This window comes from Eschrichtius robustus, chromosome X (genome assembly GCF_028021215.1).
Source record: "Eschrichtius robustus isolate mEscRob2 chromosome X, mEscRob2.pri, whole genome shotgun sequence".
NCBI lineage: Eukaryota > Metazoa > Chordata > Mammalia > Artiodactyla > Eschrichtiidae > Eschrichtius > Eschrichtius robustus.
In genome coordinates, this window is record NC_090845.1 from 19,235,153 (window position 1) to 19,252,192 (window position 17,040).

Below are 17,040 nucleotides of genomic sequence, written 5' to 3' on the forward strand. Positions count from 1 at the left end.
CAGTTCAGAAAATTCAAGGTCTAAACAAGACAGATGTGTCTAAAATCATGTCCTCAAAGGCCACCTAGTTCTACCTTGGATGTCTGAACCACAGCTCTTCCATTTTGACTTGACAAATTCATTCCCCTCCTCAATGGCCAAAGCATATGTACCATATGACCAGGCCACTCTGGTCAGTAAAGTTTAAGTTAAACCTTGTAGAAGCCAGAATGACTCCCCCATACTTCCATATGTGAAGATTTTTCTATCATTTCCCCTTTTGATTGCAAATCTTTCAGTAGACCAAAGTACTTGTCCCTCGATGTCAGGGTGGTTGCTGCCTCCCCCTGGGTCCCTCATGTTCCTCTGTGCTAGGCCTCCTTTTTGTTTATATAAATTTGCCTAGGTATCTACTTTGGGGGAAAACTAATCAGATACTGTCAGCAGGCTCAGAGGTATGCTAATGGGGAAACATTTCATAGGCTACACATTTTGTTAAATTATACCGAATTGTAACACAAGCAGTGTGTATGTGCTTTTAGCAGTAGACTTAAAGCTAGCAATGATATATGTCATGTATGAGTAGTTATACCCTGACAACTTCACTAGAAAGTTTTCTTTCTATCCTGAACATTGGGGGCAACAATATGGTTAACACAGTAGCTTTCAATTTTGATAGGGCCTTGTCACACACAGGTCATGGGACATCTGATCTTCATCTCAAGATAGATTGCTGTTATAAGCTTCAGAAACAAACTCAGTGTCTTTAATAATTCGATTAAACTTTACAACTATATAACAAGGAGCTATCTGGGAAGTAAGTCTTAGGCAATAAATACAGACCCCAACAGAACTAGAATTTAATATCTATTGAAACAATCTTTCTCCAAAATTACCCTCATTTTTTACCAAATATTTTAGCCAAATTATTAAAGTCAGACTTTCACAAACTTGGTCTGATTATTTACATACGTGTAATTGATCCTTTAAATTGGCTGTGCTGGAACTTTTCATAAGGAATCCCAGACTGAATTTTTAAAAGGCCCCCTCAGGGCCAGGAAAGCTATGCCACGGGCTTGCCACGGATTCTGCCTGCCATGTCTGTAGATCTGGGTGAATTCCTCTCTTCTAGAGGTCTCCAAAACATCTTGAGACTCCTGCGCTTGTCAGGTAGTGACCTTTCTTGTTCACCTTGATAAGGTTGCTGGGAAATCTGAGTTGCCAATTTTTGGAGGGCTCAGGTAGGAAAAAAAAATCATTGTTTCATTGCTGTAAGTCATAATTAGCTTGAGGGGAAGTGTTTCCTTATATCTGGAAAACACAGATCAAAACCAGTAGTATTTTAGACAAAAACCATAAAAATTATAACCATATTCACCAGTTCACTCAGTAATCCTTTTTGTTAACAGTGTTTATGAAGCCACCAGGTTTTTCTGTTAGGATTCTGTAATTGCTTATCCAGTTCATCGATATGATCTGAAATTTATGAAACTTGGACACGTCAAAAAGTCCTTTCTATGAATCTTCATGAAGATGAAGCACTTTTGCAAAAACAGTAAAACAGTAACTGTCTGAGTGACAAGACTTAAAAGGTACAGTTAAACACCTGATCCCAATGTAATTGACAAAAAACTTGGTTATAATAACTAGAATTATGAGTAACATTTTATCAGGACACACCAGACTTTGAGAAATTCCATATGGTTAAAAAAAATTTATTGGAGTATAGTTGATTTATAATGTTGTGTTTCATATAATTTTAAGAATATAAAAACATTTGCCCATACCGTATAACCTGATAAGGCTTAACATTCATTTGACAATGCTTCCCATGTAATTTAACATACTGAAGTATCCTAGTTCATTTAATCTCTGAGATGCCTTAGGGTTCTTCTGAAGCATCCTAAAGTTAGCTGGAGGTCAAAACTTCGAAACTCTAACTTCGGTTAGAGTTTGGTATTTGGGACGTTTGTCAAACATATTAAAAAGTTTCAAAACACCTGGTCAAATAAGATCATAGGTCATTGTGAAACAATACCCATTCACCTAACCAAAATGACAATAAAAGATCTCAAAGGCAAATATAGAAAGTTACAGTCAGATCCCTCAGAAAGGCAAAAAAACTCACAATCTGTTATTGAAAGCAGCTTAGCATTCTAAGAAAACTTTGTTTTGCCAGCAGAGAGAGAAAACCAAAAAACCAAACTCCAGTCTTGCATCAGCCCATTCTTGATAACAAAATTTATTTACTTAAATTTAATCCAATCTTAGCCAATCCTGATCATGTACAAAACTTTTCTAAGTGTTTCTTTTTCACAAACGTTCTAAAACTTTCTGTACCCATGTTATTTTGTCCTTTATTTTCTTTTCTATTCAGAAACAACCAGCTCTCGGACAAAATTACCTTTTTCCCTTTAACAAAACACACTTCCATTCTTCATACCTTCTTTTACTGTAAACACATCCTACTTTCCTTGTATGTTGAAATATTTCCCTTATTTTTTAAACATTTGAAAAGAAAGTTTCACCTAGAAAACTTACCTAATTTACATTTAATTTACTCAAATGTCTCATCAAGTTGTTTTTCTTGTTGACAAATTTTATAACAATATGAACTTACTGACTTGCAGTAACCCTAGATGCCATAAAAGTATTATACTTAATACTGATGACTCTAAAGACGTGTATATTAAACCAACATGCTTAAGCTAGATTTAATACCAAATATCAATTTAATAATATTTCCCAGATCACATGAACCTGAAATTTACTCTAACTAGTTTTTTATATTTCTGAGAATTTAAATAAGCACATAATTTCTTTTAGGTCAGTTAAATGGAACTGATCCACAAACCAATCTTGGCAATGCCATTTGGAGATAGACACATATTTATAATGTACACATAGACATACATATGCCTATATAGACACAGATGTAAAAGTTTTCCTGTTTGCGTTAAAAAGCCCCCTTCCCTGTCCCTGTCGTCCCCCCCGCCTCCACCCCGGTCTCGGATCACAGACGATTAAAGTTTCTGAGAGCCCAGGTAGATCATTTTCATCTCGAAGGTAGTAGCTAACCTCTACTAACTGCACACACAGAAACCAGTTTTGGAATGTCAAAAGAGCCCCATCTTAGCCATTTTCAGGGTGCGATTTCCTTCAGTTTTAAAGTAGCCATTTCGGTTTAAAGCAATAACAGTAATAGACAGTAATACATATCACTTACGCACATTCACATGCTTCCCTTCCCAGATGAACTTGAATCAGCGTTCAGGTCACCATGACTCCCTTAATGAGGGTTAAAACCAGGAAGAGAGAACAGGATTGGGACTCGTGTACCGAGACACTCCTGCCCACACCCAAAATAAAAGCCAAACCAGTTCCAAAAGGCTCACTTAGATACAACATAGCATAAAAGCCTATACATAAGGAATTTCACCTCATTTCACTTCCCTTTTATAAAACAGTTCTAGTTGAAAGATGCTGTTATAATTTAGAGGGCCATTGTTGTCCAGATCCCAAGGCATACTGAGGCCAGGCAGTGTTAGGATGAAATATCATTTTCTTTCATTCATGGGAGCAAAGCTGATCTCCCAGTTCTGCAAAATGTACTCTAGGGGACTACAGGATGGTGCAGAGCTGTGGTCATCCACAGTTATTCATGGCTGGTGGTGTCAAATACCAAGCAAAGAGCAAACCAGTGCAATGCAGAGCAATCTCTCAGGGTCACAGTTCCCTAGCCCCAGAAAGGGAGATAGCCAACCAATGCCCTATCAGAGGTGAAGCCAAATGACCAAGCCTAGTCCCTTTATCTTAGGGAACTGTGTCAAGCTCGATTTCTCACTTGTTACATATGATTTTTTTTTTTTTTACATGAACATGTTTTTTGTAACTAGAAGGGAAGATTTCTTTGCTGTAGGCAAAGCCAGTGCAATAGGGAAGAATAACCCTGGTGTCAGTGTGAGCTCCATTACCAGAGATATCTCAACCAGCCAATGCAAGTACTGACTGATACACAGATATAAAAAACAAATACGGTCGCATAGACAAGAGATCAGATGAGGTATAGTTCAAAATTGCTTTCCCACTCCCTGATGGAGGCCTCCAAACAGATTCGTCTGACTCCCAAAAGAGAATCAGATTGACTCACAATGAGCCCAGAGTGGCTCACTTCCTGAAAGGGAATGAACCTAGACGGAGCCGGTAGAATTCCTAGCTCACGCATGCTGGAGAGACTCACCCCAAACCGATACCTAAGGTGGGCCGTAGGTTAGAATGTTTCTTGGTTCTAAACAGTCCTGTGCCGAAAGGGCTGGCATCTGGCATCGCCAGGGAGAGTCCCTCCAAGTTCCTCTGAGTGAAATGAGCTCTGGTGGCTGTTGGGGACTCAGGGACACAGGCTCTTGGCTGGCTCATCAAAACTGGTGAAACCAAATTCGTGTGCCTGATACACAGTGAGGCCGAACAAACTGAAACTTCAGCGTTTGGAGCAAAGAAAGGTTTATTGCAAGGGCCAAGCAAGGACAGGCAGCTCAAGCTCTAATGGGTTTTCAGGGAAGAGTTATTTATTTATTTATTTATTTATTTATGGCTGTGTTGGGTCTTCGTTTCTGTGCGAGGGCTTTCTCTAGTTGCGGCGAGCGGGGGCCACTCTTCATCGCGGTGCGCGGGCCTCTCACTATCGCGGCCTCTCTTGTTGCGGAGCACAGGCTCCAGACGCGCAGGCTCAGTAGTTGTGGCTCACGGGCCTAGTTGCTCCGCGGCATGTGGGATCTTCCCAGACCAGGGCTTGAACCCGTGTCCCCTGCATTGGCAGGTAGACTCTCAACCACTGCGCCACCAGGGAAGCCCCTCAGGGAAGAGTTTTTTAAGGCAAATTTGAGGGGAGGGCTGCAGGGTGTGTAGTTTTCTTCTGATTGGTTGGTGGTGAGGTAACCCGGTGGGTGGTGGTACTGGATTCTCAGTCATCAGTCTTCTGGTTCCATCCAGTCTGGGGTCCATGTGCTTGTGCTCAGCCTGAAGTTACCAGCCTCCACGTGGGTGGGGGCCTTAGTTCGTCTCGAAGATCCCAGAGTTATGTATCAGATTGTTAGGTGTAGGGATACAGAAAGGTTTTGTACTCGGGAGGGCCCGCAGGGCCCTGCTCAGTTTCAACACCCCCCCACCCCCACCTTTTTGGATACTCCTCAGACTTGAGGGGAACAGGTGTGGGACAAGAAAGGGAATAAAGTTTTGGATAGAGAGGTTAATCATAAAATTGGCAGAGGATTTCGGCTTTAGGGAGACTCGCTTTCATTGGTACTTTTCAGAAGACGAAAGTCAAATAGCCTGCAAACTTATGACAGGCTGCTTACCCCTATTGGTGGCGTGAAGTTCTTGTGAAAAGTTAGCAAGCGACTCGACAAAATAAAACAACAGGGACAACATCCAGTACTGGGAAGGCTGCAAGGACACAGGTGCTTTTTGGAGCAAGAATTGCCTTCAGAATTAAAAATTAAAGTACACATGCCTTTTGTTCTGGCAACCCAGTGTTTGGGCATCCAGGCAACAGTCATCTATACAGGAGGTTTGTTATGGCTGTGTTTGTAGAGACCAAGACTTGAAGATGGTAAGAATATATAGCATTTTTAGTGGTAGGTTACATTTTTAAAAAAACATTACCTGGAATGGTGTTAGGTGAAAGTTGCCAAGTTCAGAACGATGTGTGTAATCCTAGTTATACAAACGAGAACAAGCATTTGTGTTTATGTGCGGGTGAATGTGCACAAGACTTCATCTGAGCACAAGGGAAAACTGAGCATATCAAACAAGACTGATATGTAGTTGGAGGCAGCTGAGGTGTTAGTGCCTTCTAGATCTTTGCGTGGTTGCACTTGATGCATTAAATGAAACAAGTTATGTAACAACTGGACAGGAAGATCCAGTTTCTTCAAGAATTGTGGTTTTGAGGATATGTGTAAGAACATTTATAGGAAAAGATCTGGAATAGTTTATCTTAGGGAATTGCGGCAAGCTCGATTTCTGACTTGTTACATGTCATTTTTTTTTTTTTTTTTTTTTTAACACGAACATGTTTTTTGTAAGTAGAAAAATGAAAAGACAAGGAGAATAACCCCTTTCTTGTTCAGGAATTTGCCTACAGCTAGGTGGGTCCCTAAGCACATAGTTTCAATACTCCAAAGATACGGCAAACCCCAAACTTATTTCCTGTATTTACTGTAAAGGGTCTGTATGAGAATTCCAGCTCCTACCTGCTATACTCTGCTTGTTAATAACTGTGATTGTGAGAGCTGGCATTTATCACATGGCTTTATTACCATCAGTACTTGAGGTATTAGAGGTAAGATGCAAAAAATAAATCAATAGACAACAAAGTCATTCAGTGCTTAGTACAAAAGAAAAACTAAAAGTAGAAGAAAATACATGTAGTAGGAGAGGCAGTATAGATTAGAGTTAAAAGTGTGAACTTGGTTTTCAGATCTAGGTGTGCTTCTTGGGTCCGTTTCTTATTGGGTGCCTTTGAGCAGGCTTTGTGACCTCTCTCATTTGTGTCTCTATTTGTAAAATGGGGATGGTAATAGTACCTGCGAGGAGTTGTAAAGCATGCAGTAGTAGGTCCTGAATTTTAGCTCTTAGCAGGTATGGGTGGAAGTCATTTTTGCTTGTGCGGCAGGGTGCTGTGGCCCTCAGCCCCCGCATGCGTCTCCCCTTTCCTTCTACAAGTGTTTAACTACTTCCATATGTGTTGGCTCACCCGCATCTATTCCTGTTCTCTCTGGAAGGTTCTAATAGAAGACTGTATTCCAGTACTGAAGAGGTACGCCAAAGAAGGGAGAGAGTTTGATTATGTGATTAATGATTTGACAGCTGTTCCAATCTCCACATCTCCGGAAGAAGGTAGATTCTGTTTTTTCTTTTTAACCAAGATAATGTTCATGGAAATGTTTTTCTTGGCACCATGTGAGAATGAAAGGATCTTAAGAGATTGTCTAGTGAAGTTCCTTCATTTATTAAAGGTAGTTAAACGGAGGCCAGAGGTGGACAGATGGCTAGATTTGGCTTTGGTCAAATCCTGTTTTGCCATTAAATGAGCAAAATTAATTCAGTTGTTTGAAATAAGCATGAAATAAAATAACTCATAATCATACCATTGAGACATTAGCTTGTTGGATAACTTATTTTTACATACTGTGATTTTTTTAACCTGTACTGGGACAATATGGTGACCTTTCTAAGCAACACCAGAGACAGTTCCCCTTCTCAGACCACAACTCGAAATCACTGCTAGCTTAGGATTTCAGTGTTCATGTTTCTTCTATTACCTTGTCTTCCTGCTGAGTTTCCAGACTCGGATCACCACCTGATGACCCTCGCTGACCCTCACCCTTGCAGTTTCTCTCTTGAGATGTTGCTGCTTTCCCCCTTACTTAAAGCTGTTGTCTTTCAGATTTCAACCACTGCCTTTGTGTCAAATCTTTATGGGTATGGTGAGAACACTGCTACGTACGTGCACATTTGCTTTTGATCTTGCTTGTGTATGCGTGAATGTGCACATGTGTCCAAGACACAAAATATGTGACAGTATGCTGTCATTCATGAATAAGCCCTCAAATATTGGGTCTTAAGAAGCTCATGGCTATTTCTTTTTTTTATTTTTTGTATTGCTGATATTAATGTGAATGTTTGACTTTAGATGTTGTTTCTGATGTATGTAAACTCATATTTATAAAACTTAATTTTTTTTTTTTACATCCAGATTCCACATGGGAGTTTCTCAGACTGATTCTTGACCTCTCAATGAAAGTATTGAAACAGAATGGGAAATATTTTACACAGGTATAGACTTAAAACTTAAGTGTTTTTTCCCCAGAACTCTCAAATTTTATGTTTTGTGCTTCACACAGCCAGAATACTTAAGGAGACATTGACATAAAGACTAATGGTAGCACTAACTATTTAGTTACTTGTAAAATTAAGACTAAATGAAGGTTAAAAGGGAGTGCGTATAGTATGTAATGGCTGTATGCTCTGACGATGTAGGGATAGTACAACTACTAAAAATAGTGGTGAGTGGGGGAGACTGGGACAAGTATATGCAAAAATCTTTTGTGTATTTTCAGTAATCATGTTGGTGGTGATGGTATTAGTACTGTTATTCTGAGGTTGTTATATTTGTAATGTGGCATAAAGCAATTGAGCAATTATGCAATATTTTAATTCTGTCACCCCCAACATTGTCAATATGGAAGGAAGTAGTTGAAGATGTAATAGAGAAGTGGATAAATAAAGCCGTATTGTACTGAAAAAAATTTCAAGGACAGACCAGTATAATTGGATTATGTTCTCAAGCAGTAAGTTTGTAAATAGCTGGCCTGTCATTTTTAGAGAATTAATGAGTTCTGTTGTGTCCTGTTACCACAACCTTCCGATTTATTAAACTCGGACTTTGGCTGTAGTATGAGCCGCTGCCACCAGATGGAGACACAGACTGTGATTTCCCCCCCCATTCCCAAACTCTAGGACCAGGGGTCCCCAACTCCTGGGCCAAGGGCCGGTATCGGCCCGTGGCCTGTTAGGAACCGGGCTGCACAGCAGGAGGGGAGTGGCAAGTGAGCCAGCGAATCTTCGTCTGCCGCTCCCAGTTGCTCGCATTACCGCCTGAACCATCCCCCCCACCCTTCCGTGGAAAAATTGTCTTCCACAAGACCGGTCCCTGGTGCCAAAAAGGTTGGGGACCGCTGCTCTAGGAAATTCTTAGTGGAGAAGCCATCAGCATAATTTCATAAACTGCTTTGGCTTGGCTGTAGTATGAGTTGCTGCCACTAGATGGAGACACAGACCGTGGTTTTTCCCCTCATCCTCTAGGAGATTCTTAGTGGAAAAGCCATCAACCTAATTTCATAAACTGCTCTGGCTGTAGTATGAGCTGCTGCCACCAGGTGGAAGCAAATTGTATTTTCCTCATTTTCTAGAGGATTCTTAATTTTAAAAGGTCTGAAGTTAGTATTTCTTGATATGTAAAAAATACATATAATATATAACCTACTAAAGTCCTTAACACTTCGAAAATGACAGCAAAAGCAGCTAATTGATGATCCGTCTTTTTACTTGGTACAAAAATCCCTTGATTCGTAAGCAGAAGATAAACAGTATTGTACTCTGGTCCCTGTAATTAATTCTTCAGCATTTTCAGGAGAATTCCACCTCCCCCCCAACTTTTTTAAAGCATTATTATAGTTAAATGTCAAGAACTACTAGAAAGGTCCTAACTTTATTCTCCCGAGGAGGCATTTTTAAGCAGACCCCAGACAGTTTACGGGATCTGAGATTCATAGTGCCGAAAACAGCTTGGCAACTTAAGAGACACCTTGAATTAGTTTCCGTCCCATCCTGTTTTCTTCCTCCTCCCCCTGCACGGGTAATTAATCCTGGACCTTGCACTTGGTGAAAGTGTTGGCAAGCTTCAAGGGAACAGACAACTGTCTACGAATGGACTTTTTTTTACCCCGATCCTTAAGAATGATTTTTAAAACACATTCTAGAATTGACTTTTTAAAAGCCAGGGGTCCAGGGGTCCGTAAACCACGGGCCAGATCTCATCTACTGCTAGTTTTTGCAGTTTTCTTGGCACACAGTCATGCCCATTCATTATAGAGCGTCCATGGCTGCTTTTGCTACAGCGGCAGCTTTGGAGCACTTTTGGTGAAAACTATATATATGATCTGCAAAGCCTAAAATATTTTCTGTCTGGCCCTTTACAGGAACCCTGTAAAGGGTTCTGACCCCTGCTTTACAGGAACTCTACAATGAAACCTGCTCAAACCAAGTGGTCTTATTCTTATAAAAGCAACCCAAATTCAGTGAGTTGGATATTTCTCAAGCAGAGCATATATTGATAGAATTTGGTTCTTTTTATGTTTCTGCAAATAGAAGTCTCATGGAGCTTAAGTTGGGGAGAATGTGAGGCTCTGGCATCTTTAATCAAAAGTGGCTGAAAACAATTTGGATCTACTGCAAACCAGTCAGTTTGAGTAGAGAATAGGTACAGTTAGGAAGAAAGCGCGACTGTTTTCTTTTGTTGTATTTACCTGGTAGACTGCTTTCTTGGGGAACTGCTTTCTCAGTATGGACAACTAATAGAAAGGCTTACTTGACAGATCATCCCCGCCCATTCCTAAATACTAATGATTCAGGCTTTGATAACCTGGCCTTTGCCAACCAACTTTTACTAAAAATCACCTTAAATACTCAAGGCTGTGCTGGTTTCTAACAATTGTCCAAAAGATGTATTAGGACATGCTTCCCACCCCCACATTCATTATAGTTGGAAACTCAAGGCGATCTCTCTTTATGATGCCCGGGAATCCCACAGTATGTTGGGTGCTTGAATGTGTCATATGGACCAAGGGGGCGTAGGCCTTTGAAGAAGCAGTAGTCAAGAGCTGCAGTGTGGTTTGACTCAGTAGGTACTGATGTCATTCCCACAGTGTAATACTTTCTTCAACTACCACGTGGTATGCTCAGGAGATACCTTTAATTCACACCCACCCCCCTTCCCTGAGCCTGTAGCTTAGAAATGGAGTAAGGTTAAAGATGGGACAAAAATGTCGTTTGGCTTGTTAACTTGGTGACTGACAAAAGCTAAATGTTCCTGCCTAAAACTGCTTGCATCACAATGGCAAGTTCATGATGTCACTAGTGTCACTGTGGCTGGTTGAAGACAGCCTTGTCTGTGGGCCACAAAGCTGGGGAAGGCGTCCTGGAATGTGTGGGGATCCATCGATCCACCTCTGGCAGGCCAGGGGAATTTGAATCCAGGGGAGAATTGCTTTTGTGGGACTAGGAGGCAGGTTCCCCGCCCCCCCCATTAAAAAAAAAAACTGTAGGTTATTTCAAAGTACAGAAATATGTGTGTGACATTCATATTGGTTATGATACAAAGATATTAACTCCCCCGTCCCCCCGTAGTCGTGGATGTTACCAGTACGCTTGACTCGTCTGCATTCCTCCCTAATCCCCTCCCACCTTCTGGAAGTGTAACCCATTTTTAGTGTGATTTTTTTGTTTCAGTTACTCTTGTGCTTTCTTTATAGATGTTTTACACACGTGTGATCTCCTAAATCATCATATTGTTTTTGCTTGCTTTTGAACTAGATAAAAATGGTGTCATTAAGGAGGTATTCTTCCAGACTTCTTTTTTAGTTGCGGCATGTGGGATCTTTTCAGTTGCGGCATGCGAACTCTTAGTTGCGGCATGCATGTGGGATCATGTTCTCTGACCAGGGATCGAACCCGGGCCCCCTGCTTTGGGAGCGCGGAGTCTTAGCCACTGGACCACCAGGGAAGTCCAGACCTTTTTATGTTACAGAAATCACACAAGCTGTTTAAAAGATAACAAACAGAACTAAAATCTATAAAGTAATAAAGCAAGTGTCACCTACAGCTAACATGAGGCAAGGAGAAACTTCTTAATTCTTTGCTATTAGATTGTTATTATGCATCCCCCATGTGTCTTAAGAAAAGAACAGTGTAGTTCCATTTAAATATATAGAAAAGTGAAATGTATCACATTACTTTTTTGGGGTAGGTATCTGTGGGTTTTTTTTTTTCTTTTTTAAACTGCTTTTTGACAATTTTGGGGAAGCATATTTATGCTTTATTTATGTTTCAATTTTGAAACTATCCTATTTCTTTACCACATTCTTTGTAAGGAGGACTTCCCATATACCCTGTATAAAGAGAGAGCGTGGTGTCATTTTTAAGATGGCAAGGAAAACCTTGAACTGTGAACCTTGCTGGCATTTCCATTCTATAGCTTCCCCGGTAGTGAGGTGTTCTAAAAACAACCGGGCAGTGTTTTCTATTTGTGAATCTTAAATTACACTTGTGGTGTTTATATACTCTCATGGTGAACTTGATGTTGAAACCAAATTATATGCTGGCCAAGGGCACTTTGGCCAGTTCCCACTGCAGGACCCTAGATGATGGGTTACTAAACAGGCTGGCACTGACAGATGACGATGTGCTGAGCGAATGTGCTAGGTTAAAACCGCCCGGGCCAGCCCTTGGAATAGTTCTGTCTACCCACTTGCCCGTGACTGACTGGTTCTTTGGTTTTTTTTTTAATTTTTTTTTTATTTTTTTTTATTTTTAAAAGATTTATAACTTTAAGTGTTTTCACAACTTTTATCATTTAAGCCTCGTAATAACTTCACACAAATGTTTTTACATAGTTCTAAAGAAAGAGGTTCAGTTGGTTCTTTGGTTTTGAAAGCCATCCTCAGGAATGCTTATATCACAGGCTGCTTTATTTGTGAATAATTTTCATCTTACATTATACTTGGCTATTTTGAGGCAGATTGATAGCAAAGTTCTTATGAAGGAATGTGATCAGCGCATATATTCAGTTGTCTTCCAAATGTTAAGAACTTCAGAGGTTGGGACTTCCCTGGCGGCACAGTGGTTAAAACTACACGCTCCCAATGCAGGGGGCCCGGGTTTGATCCTTGGTCGGGGAACTAGATCCCACACGCATGCCGCAACTAAGAGTTCTCATGCTGCAACTAAGGAGCCTGTGAGCTGCAACTAAGGAGCCAGCAAACCGCAACTAAGGAGCCCTCGAGCCACAACTAAGGAGCCCACCAGCCACAACTAAAGAGTACATGTGCTGCAACTAAGGTGCTGGTGAGCTGCAACTAAGGAGCCTGCTGGCCACAACTAAGGAGTACATGTACCGCAACTAAGGAGCACGCCTGCCACAACCAAGACCTGCGCAACCAAATAAAATAAATAAATAAATATAAGAATTTTAGAGGTTAAGAGGAAATAGTTGGTATTAAATACCCATCTTGTTTTCTAAATCCATTATGAAAAGCTCTTGGGGGAAATTGTGCTCGAATGATAAACCCTACCCCAGATCTACTGAATGAAAATCTGCATTTTAATAAGTCCCCCTATGATTCATACATACATACATTAAAGATTGAGAATCACTGCTCTAGAATTAGGCAGGTACTGTATCCATTCAGCAGCTCTCCTATGTCTTGGCCAGCATCTCTGATTCCCTTCACCTTTTTTTTTTTTTTAAATGGTCATAGAGTGGCTGCTGCAGCTCCACATATCCCGTCTAAGTTGGAGGCTGGAAGAAAGTTGAAGGAGCCGGATCACTGTATTTATCCTTGATTGTCCAGAATCAAATATCACTTATATGTGGAATCTAAGAAATAATACAAATGAATCTATATATAAAACAGAAACAGACTCACAGACATAGAAAACAAACTTATAGTTACCAAAGGGGAAAGGGGAGGAGGAGGGATAAATTAGGAGTTTGGGATTAATAGATACAAACTACTATATATAAAATAGATAAACAACAAGGACCTACTGTATAGCACAGAGAGCTATACTCAATATCTTGTAATAACCTATAATGGAAAGTAACCTGAAAAGATAAATATATATTATATATAATATATATAGTATATATAACTGAATCACTTTGCTGTACAGCTGAAACTAACATAATACTGTAAATCAACTATACTTCAACAATTAAAAAAAAGAACACATTTCAAAAAATAAATCTTTCCCAGCAGACTTCCACTATATTTCATTGAGCACTCCTACCTGCTGGGGAGACAGAAAAGGGGTGGCAAAAAAGGGAGAAAATTTAGAACAATGAAGTCAAGAGAAAATGTTTGATAAAGAGTAGAACTGGGGAATATCCTTAGTGTATACATTCTGAATAGACTTTTGTTCTCTAATGCCTTAAATCACAGATTTTGGGGAAAAGCACAGAGGTGTGAATATAGTTCTGTGTCAACATCTTAGACTCTTAAGAGGGTTGTAGTTTAAGCTATTCTGGAAATCAAGAACATTATCTTTTTGATACTTCATTCTCAACACAGTGGTGACTATTGGGAAAACTTATTTTGAATGGGTTATGTGTATGAATCTTTGCTAATTGCATGGTGTTGATACAATGACTGTGTCACTAATGAGAAATTGGTCTCCTGCTTTCTGTTGCTTCATACTCGAATACGAATAATTTGAAATGGCTTGGTAAATGAGGTAGAAGGATAATGAGCTAATGGATCTATAAATAGAACTCAGTGCAATTTGTGAAAGTACAGAAGCCTTATCTCATTTTCAGAGATGAACTTTTTTTTTTTTTTTAATAAATTTATTTGTTTATTTATTTATTTTTTGGCTGTGTTGGGTCTTCGTTTCTGTGCGAGGGCTTTCTCTAGTTGCGGCGAGCGGGGGCCACTCTTCATCGCGGTGCGCGGGCCTCTCACTATCGCGGCCTCTCTTGTTGCGGAGCACAGGCTCCAGACGCGCAGGCTCAGTAGTTGTGGCCCACGGGCCCAGTTGCTCCGCGGCATGTGGGATCTTCCCAGACCAGGGCTCGAACCCGTGTCTCCTGCATTAGCAGGCAGATTCTCAACCACTGTGCCACCAGGGAAGCCCCAGAGATGAACTTTTATCTAAAGTTAGAATTGCTCATTTATTAGAGACCTTCAAATGAGTGGGACCCTCAGTAGGACTTAAGAATCCTATTGTTTGCTTTTCTCTCTTTGATTTAGGGGAACTGTGTCAATTTGACGGAAGCCCTGTCACTCTATGAAGAACAACTGGGGCGCCTGTATTGTCCTGTGGAATTCTCGAAGGAGATCGTCTGTGTCCCTTCATACTTGGAATTGTATCCTTTGACCACATCACTGTGTTGCCAAATCAGAACCTCCATGTAAATACCATGCCTGTTTAACATTTTAAAGAAACAGAATTAGTTGTATAGTACATGTAAGGCCCTAATTTCCACCCCCCCTAGATGCTGGGGTGTGGCCTGACACAGCTTCTCAGGTGGTTTTAATGGTCTGGCACCACTGGTTCTCACAGGCAGTCCCCAGACCTGTGGCATCCCCTGGGAACTAGTTTCTCAAGCCCTGCCCCAGCCTGCTGCCCAATCAGAAACACTGGAGGGTGGGGCCCGGTGACCTGTCTTGACCAGCCTGCCAGGAGATTGATGTGCACTTTAAAGCTTCAGAAGCCCCAGTCTAGACACGGTCCCAGCTGGAGCAGGCTGACTGAAGAAGCTCATTGTCCTTTTATGTTAAAGTTACCCTACTTTAATATTAGTTTCTACACTTCACTTGATTCTGATTTGCAGTAGAGATAGAGCTAAAAATAATGGTGGGCATCACAAAGTTAATGTTGATGTTCTCCATTAGTTCCACTTAGTAAAGTTAGTCCAGGGAAATAAGAAGAACCCAGAGAAAAGCCAAATGAAAGCATTATCATTGGAAATTTATAGTGCATTTCTTCCTCCTAAAAACTGGACTGTGCTCTGCAGACCAAAGCTACCTTACCGGAGGTGGCGGGGTCTAGCTTCCTGTGAGAGCAGGTTTTATGGCTGCCTGCTAGCCTGAGCTCTGTGACCATGACAGCCCCCCCAGGGAGGAGGGGCGGCCAGGTTCCTCCTGGCCTGTGGAGAGCTTTGACACCTCTCCCTGGCGAACAGGCGAGCATTTGTTATAGCCAGCTCTTCTTTATACGTTGAAAGAATTTAGAAGGCAGTTGATGACACCTGGAGAAAAGGCTTTCACCCTCTGGCTCCCCTTCCTCTCCATCCTTCCACCTTTTCCCCCCTTCCTAGCTCCCTCTCCTTCTCCCACCTCCCTCCTTTCTCTCTTCCTCCCATCCCCCCACCCCACTTCTCACCCCCCTCTTGTCTTTGTCTCTCCTCTCCTCCTCATTCTCTCGTACTGATTCCCCAAAACATTTTAGAGTCCTTGGAAGCAGAAGTGTTACCTGAGAGAATATTTGTGTCCCTTTAATCTTTTCTTTGCTCACCCGCCAACCCCCCCCCCCCCCCACGACGTCACAGGTGGTGGGCATCCTGGCTGCAAAGTGCCCTTGTTTAAGAGGCCTTCATTCTCATTACCACAGTGCTGTAAGCTCTGAAGCTTTCATCCATCTTCCAGTTTGTAGGCCAGTAAACAGATTTTAAGTGATGCCTGTTCTTCCTTGAATTACCTGTGCTTATTCCTTGACTCCTTGTCCAGGTGGGTATTTTACACTGTTTGGAAGAAAGCTAAACCTTGAAAATCAATTTCCCCTAATCATGTGTGCTGCAAATAGCCTTCCTGACCTTCGTATGCTGTACGTGACATCGAAAGGAGTCAGGCAATTGATTGTGAATTCCTTCAAGTTTCCTTTTTTTAATTATTTTTTAATTTAAAAATCAAATGCAAAATGTATATTTTGATGAGCTAGGGTGTTATTTTTTTGAAAGTCAGCTGAAGGATGATTAGACAGCACAGTGAAGGCTGCTAAATGCACTGAACCCCTAGAATGTGATTTTTGTTTTTGTTTTTGTTTTTCTGTGTGGGCTTTTTTTGTTTCTGTTTTGGTAGACTTCGAATTTGGTTGTTTGGAGGAATGAACATCATTGTTTTCTTCTGGAGGGAAGCTCTTGACGGGAGTTTCTTTCCCCCCCAAATTGACATAGGTATTACAATTTGGTGCTTATAAGGAAAGACTTTAAAAAATGAATAGCAATGCTTCGATTAAAATTACAAATGAGAAATTTCATGTGTCTGTTGTTTTATTTCAGCCAGGTCTTCTCTTTCTCACTTCTGATCTCACAGAACAAAGATGTCTCCTTGGTCTTTTTTTAGTTCTGTTATATCACTCGGTGCCATTTATCTCTTTCTAATAGGATGGCCTTAGGGCCTTTTTTGAACAGCAGTAATGACTTCATTTACCACCGTGGTAAATGACACACAACCTATTACATTCACCAGTTCTTCATTATAAAATTGACCTAAGGATAGGAAAAGATTTGGCCTTACTGTAAAGTTGAAAGTCAGAAGATTCTTTCTATTCCAACTCTTATTGGTATATTAGATGTGAAAATAAAGTCCACTTTGGAATGCTGCTGTGACGTTTTCTGAGTTTTTTGATGCATAGATAGATGGCAGTTGTGGAGAGGCCCACAGCCACAAGAGCAGCTTAAACTCACCTAAGGAAGTACGTGTAACAGCGTGGTAGTGTACT

At 40.9% G+C, this 17,040-nt stretch overlaps 1 protein-coding gene across 3 annotated transcripts in view; it reads left to right on the plus strand.

Moving 5' to 3' along the window:
* The window catches only part of SMS (spermine synthase), a 52,181-nt gene extending 35,609 nt beyond the window's left edge, over positions 1 to 16,572 (plus strand). For all 3 annotated transcript variants that reach the window (XM_068533899.1, XM_068533898.1, XM_068533900.1), the window contains exons 8-11: positions 6,762 to 6,876; positions 7,736 to 7,815; positions 14,568 to 14,683; positions 16,047 to 16,572. In XM_068533899.1, the coding sequence (XP_068390000.1) occupies positions 6,762 to 6,876; positions 7,736 to 7,815; positions 14,568 to 14,683; positions 16,047 to 16,086 (351 nt within the window). In that variant the 3' untranslated portion in view covers positions 16,087 to 16,572. The remainder of the gene's footprint in view (positions 1 to 6,761; positions 6,877 to 7,735; positions 7,816 to 14,567; positions 14,684 to 16,046) is intronic.
* Positions 16,573 to 17,040: the final 468 nt, after the last annotated feature.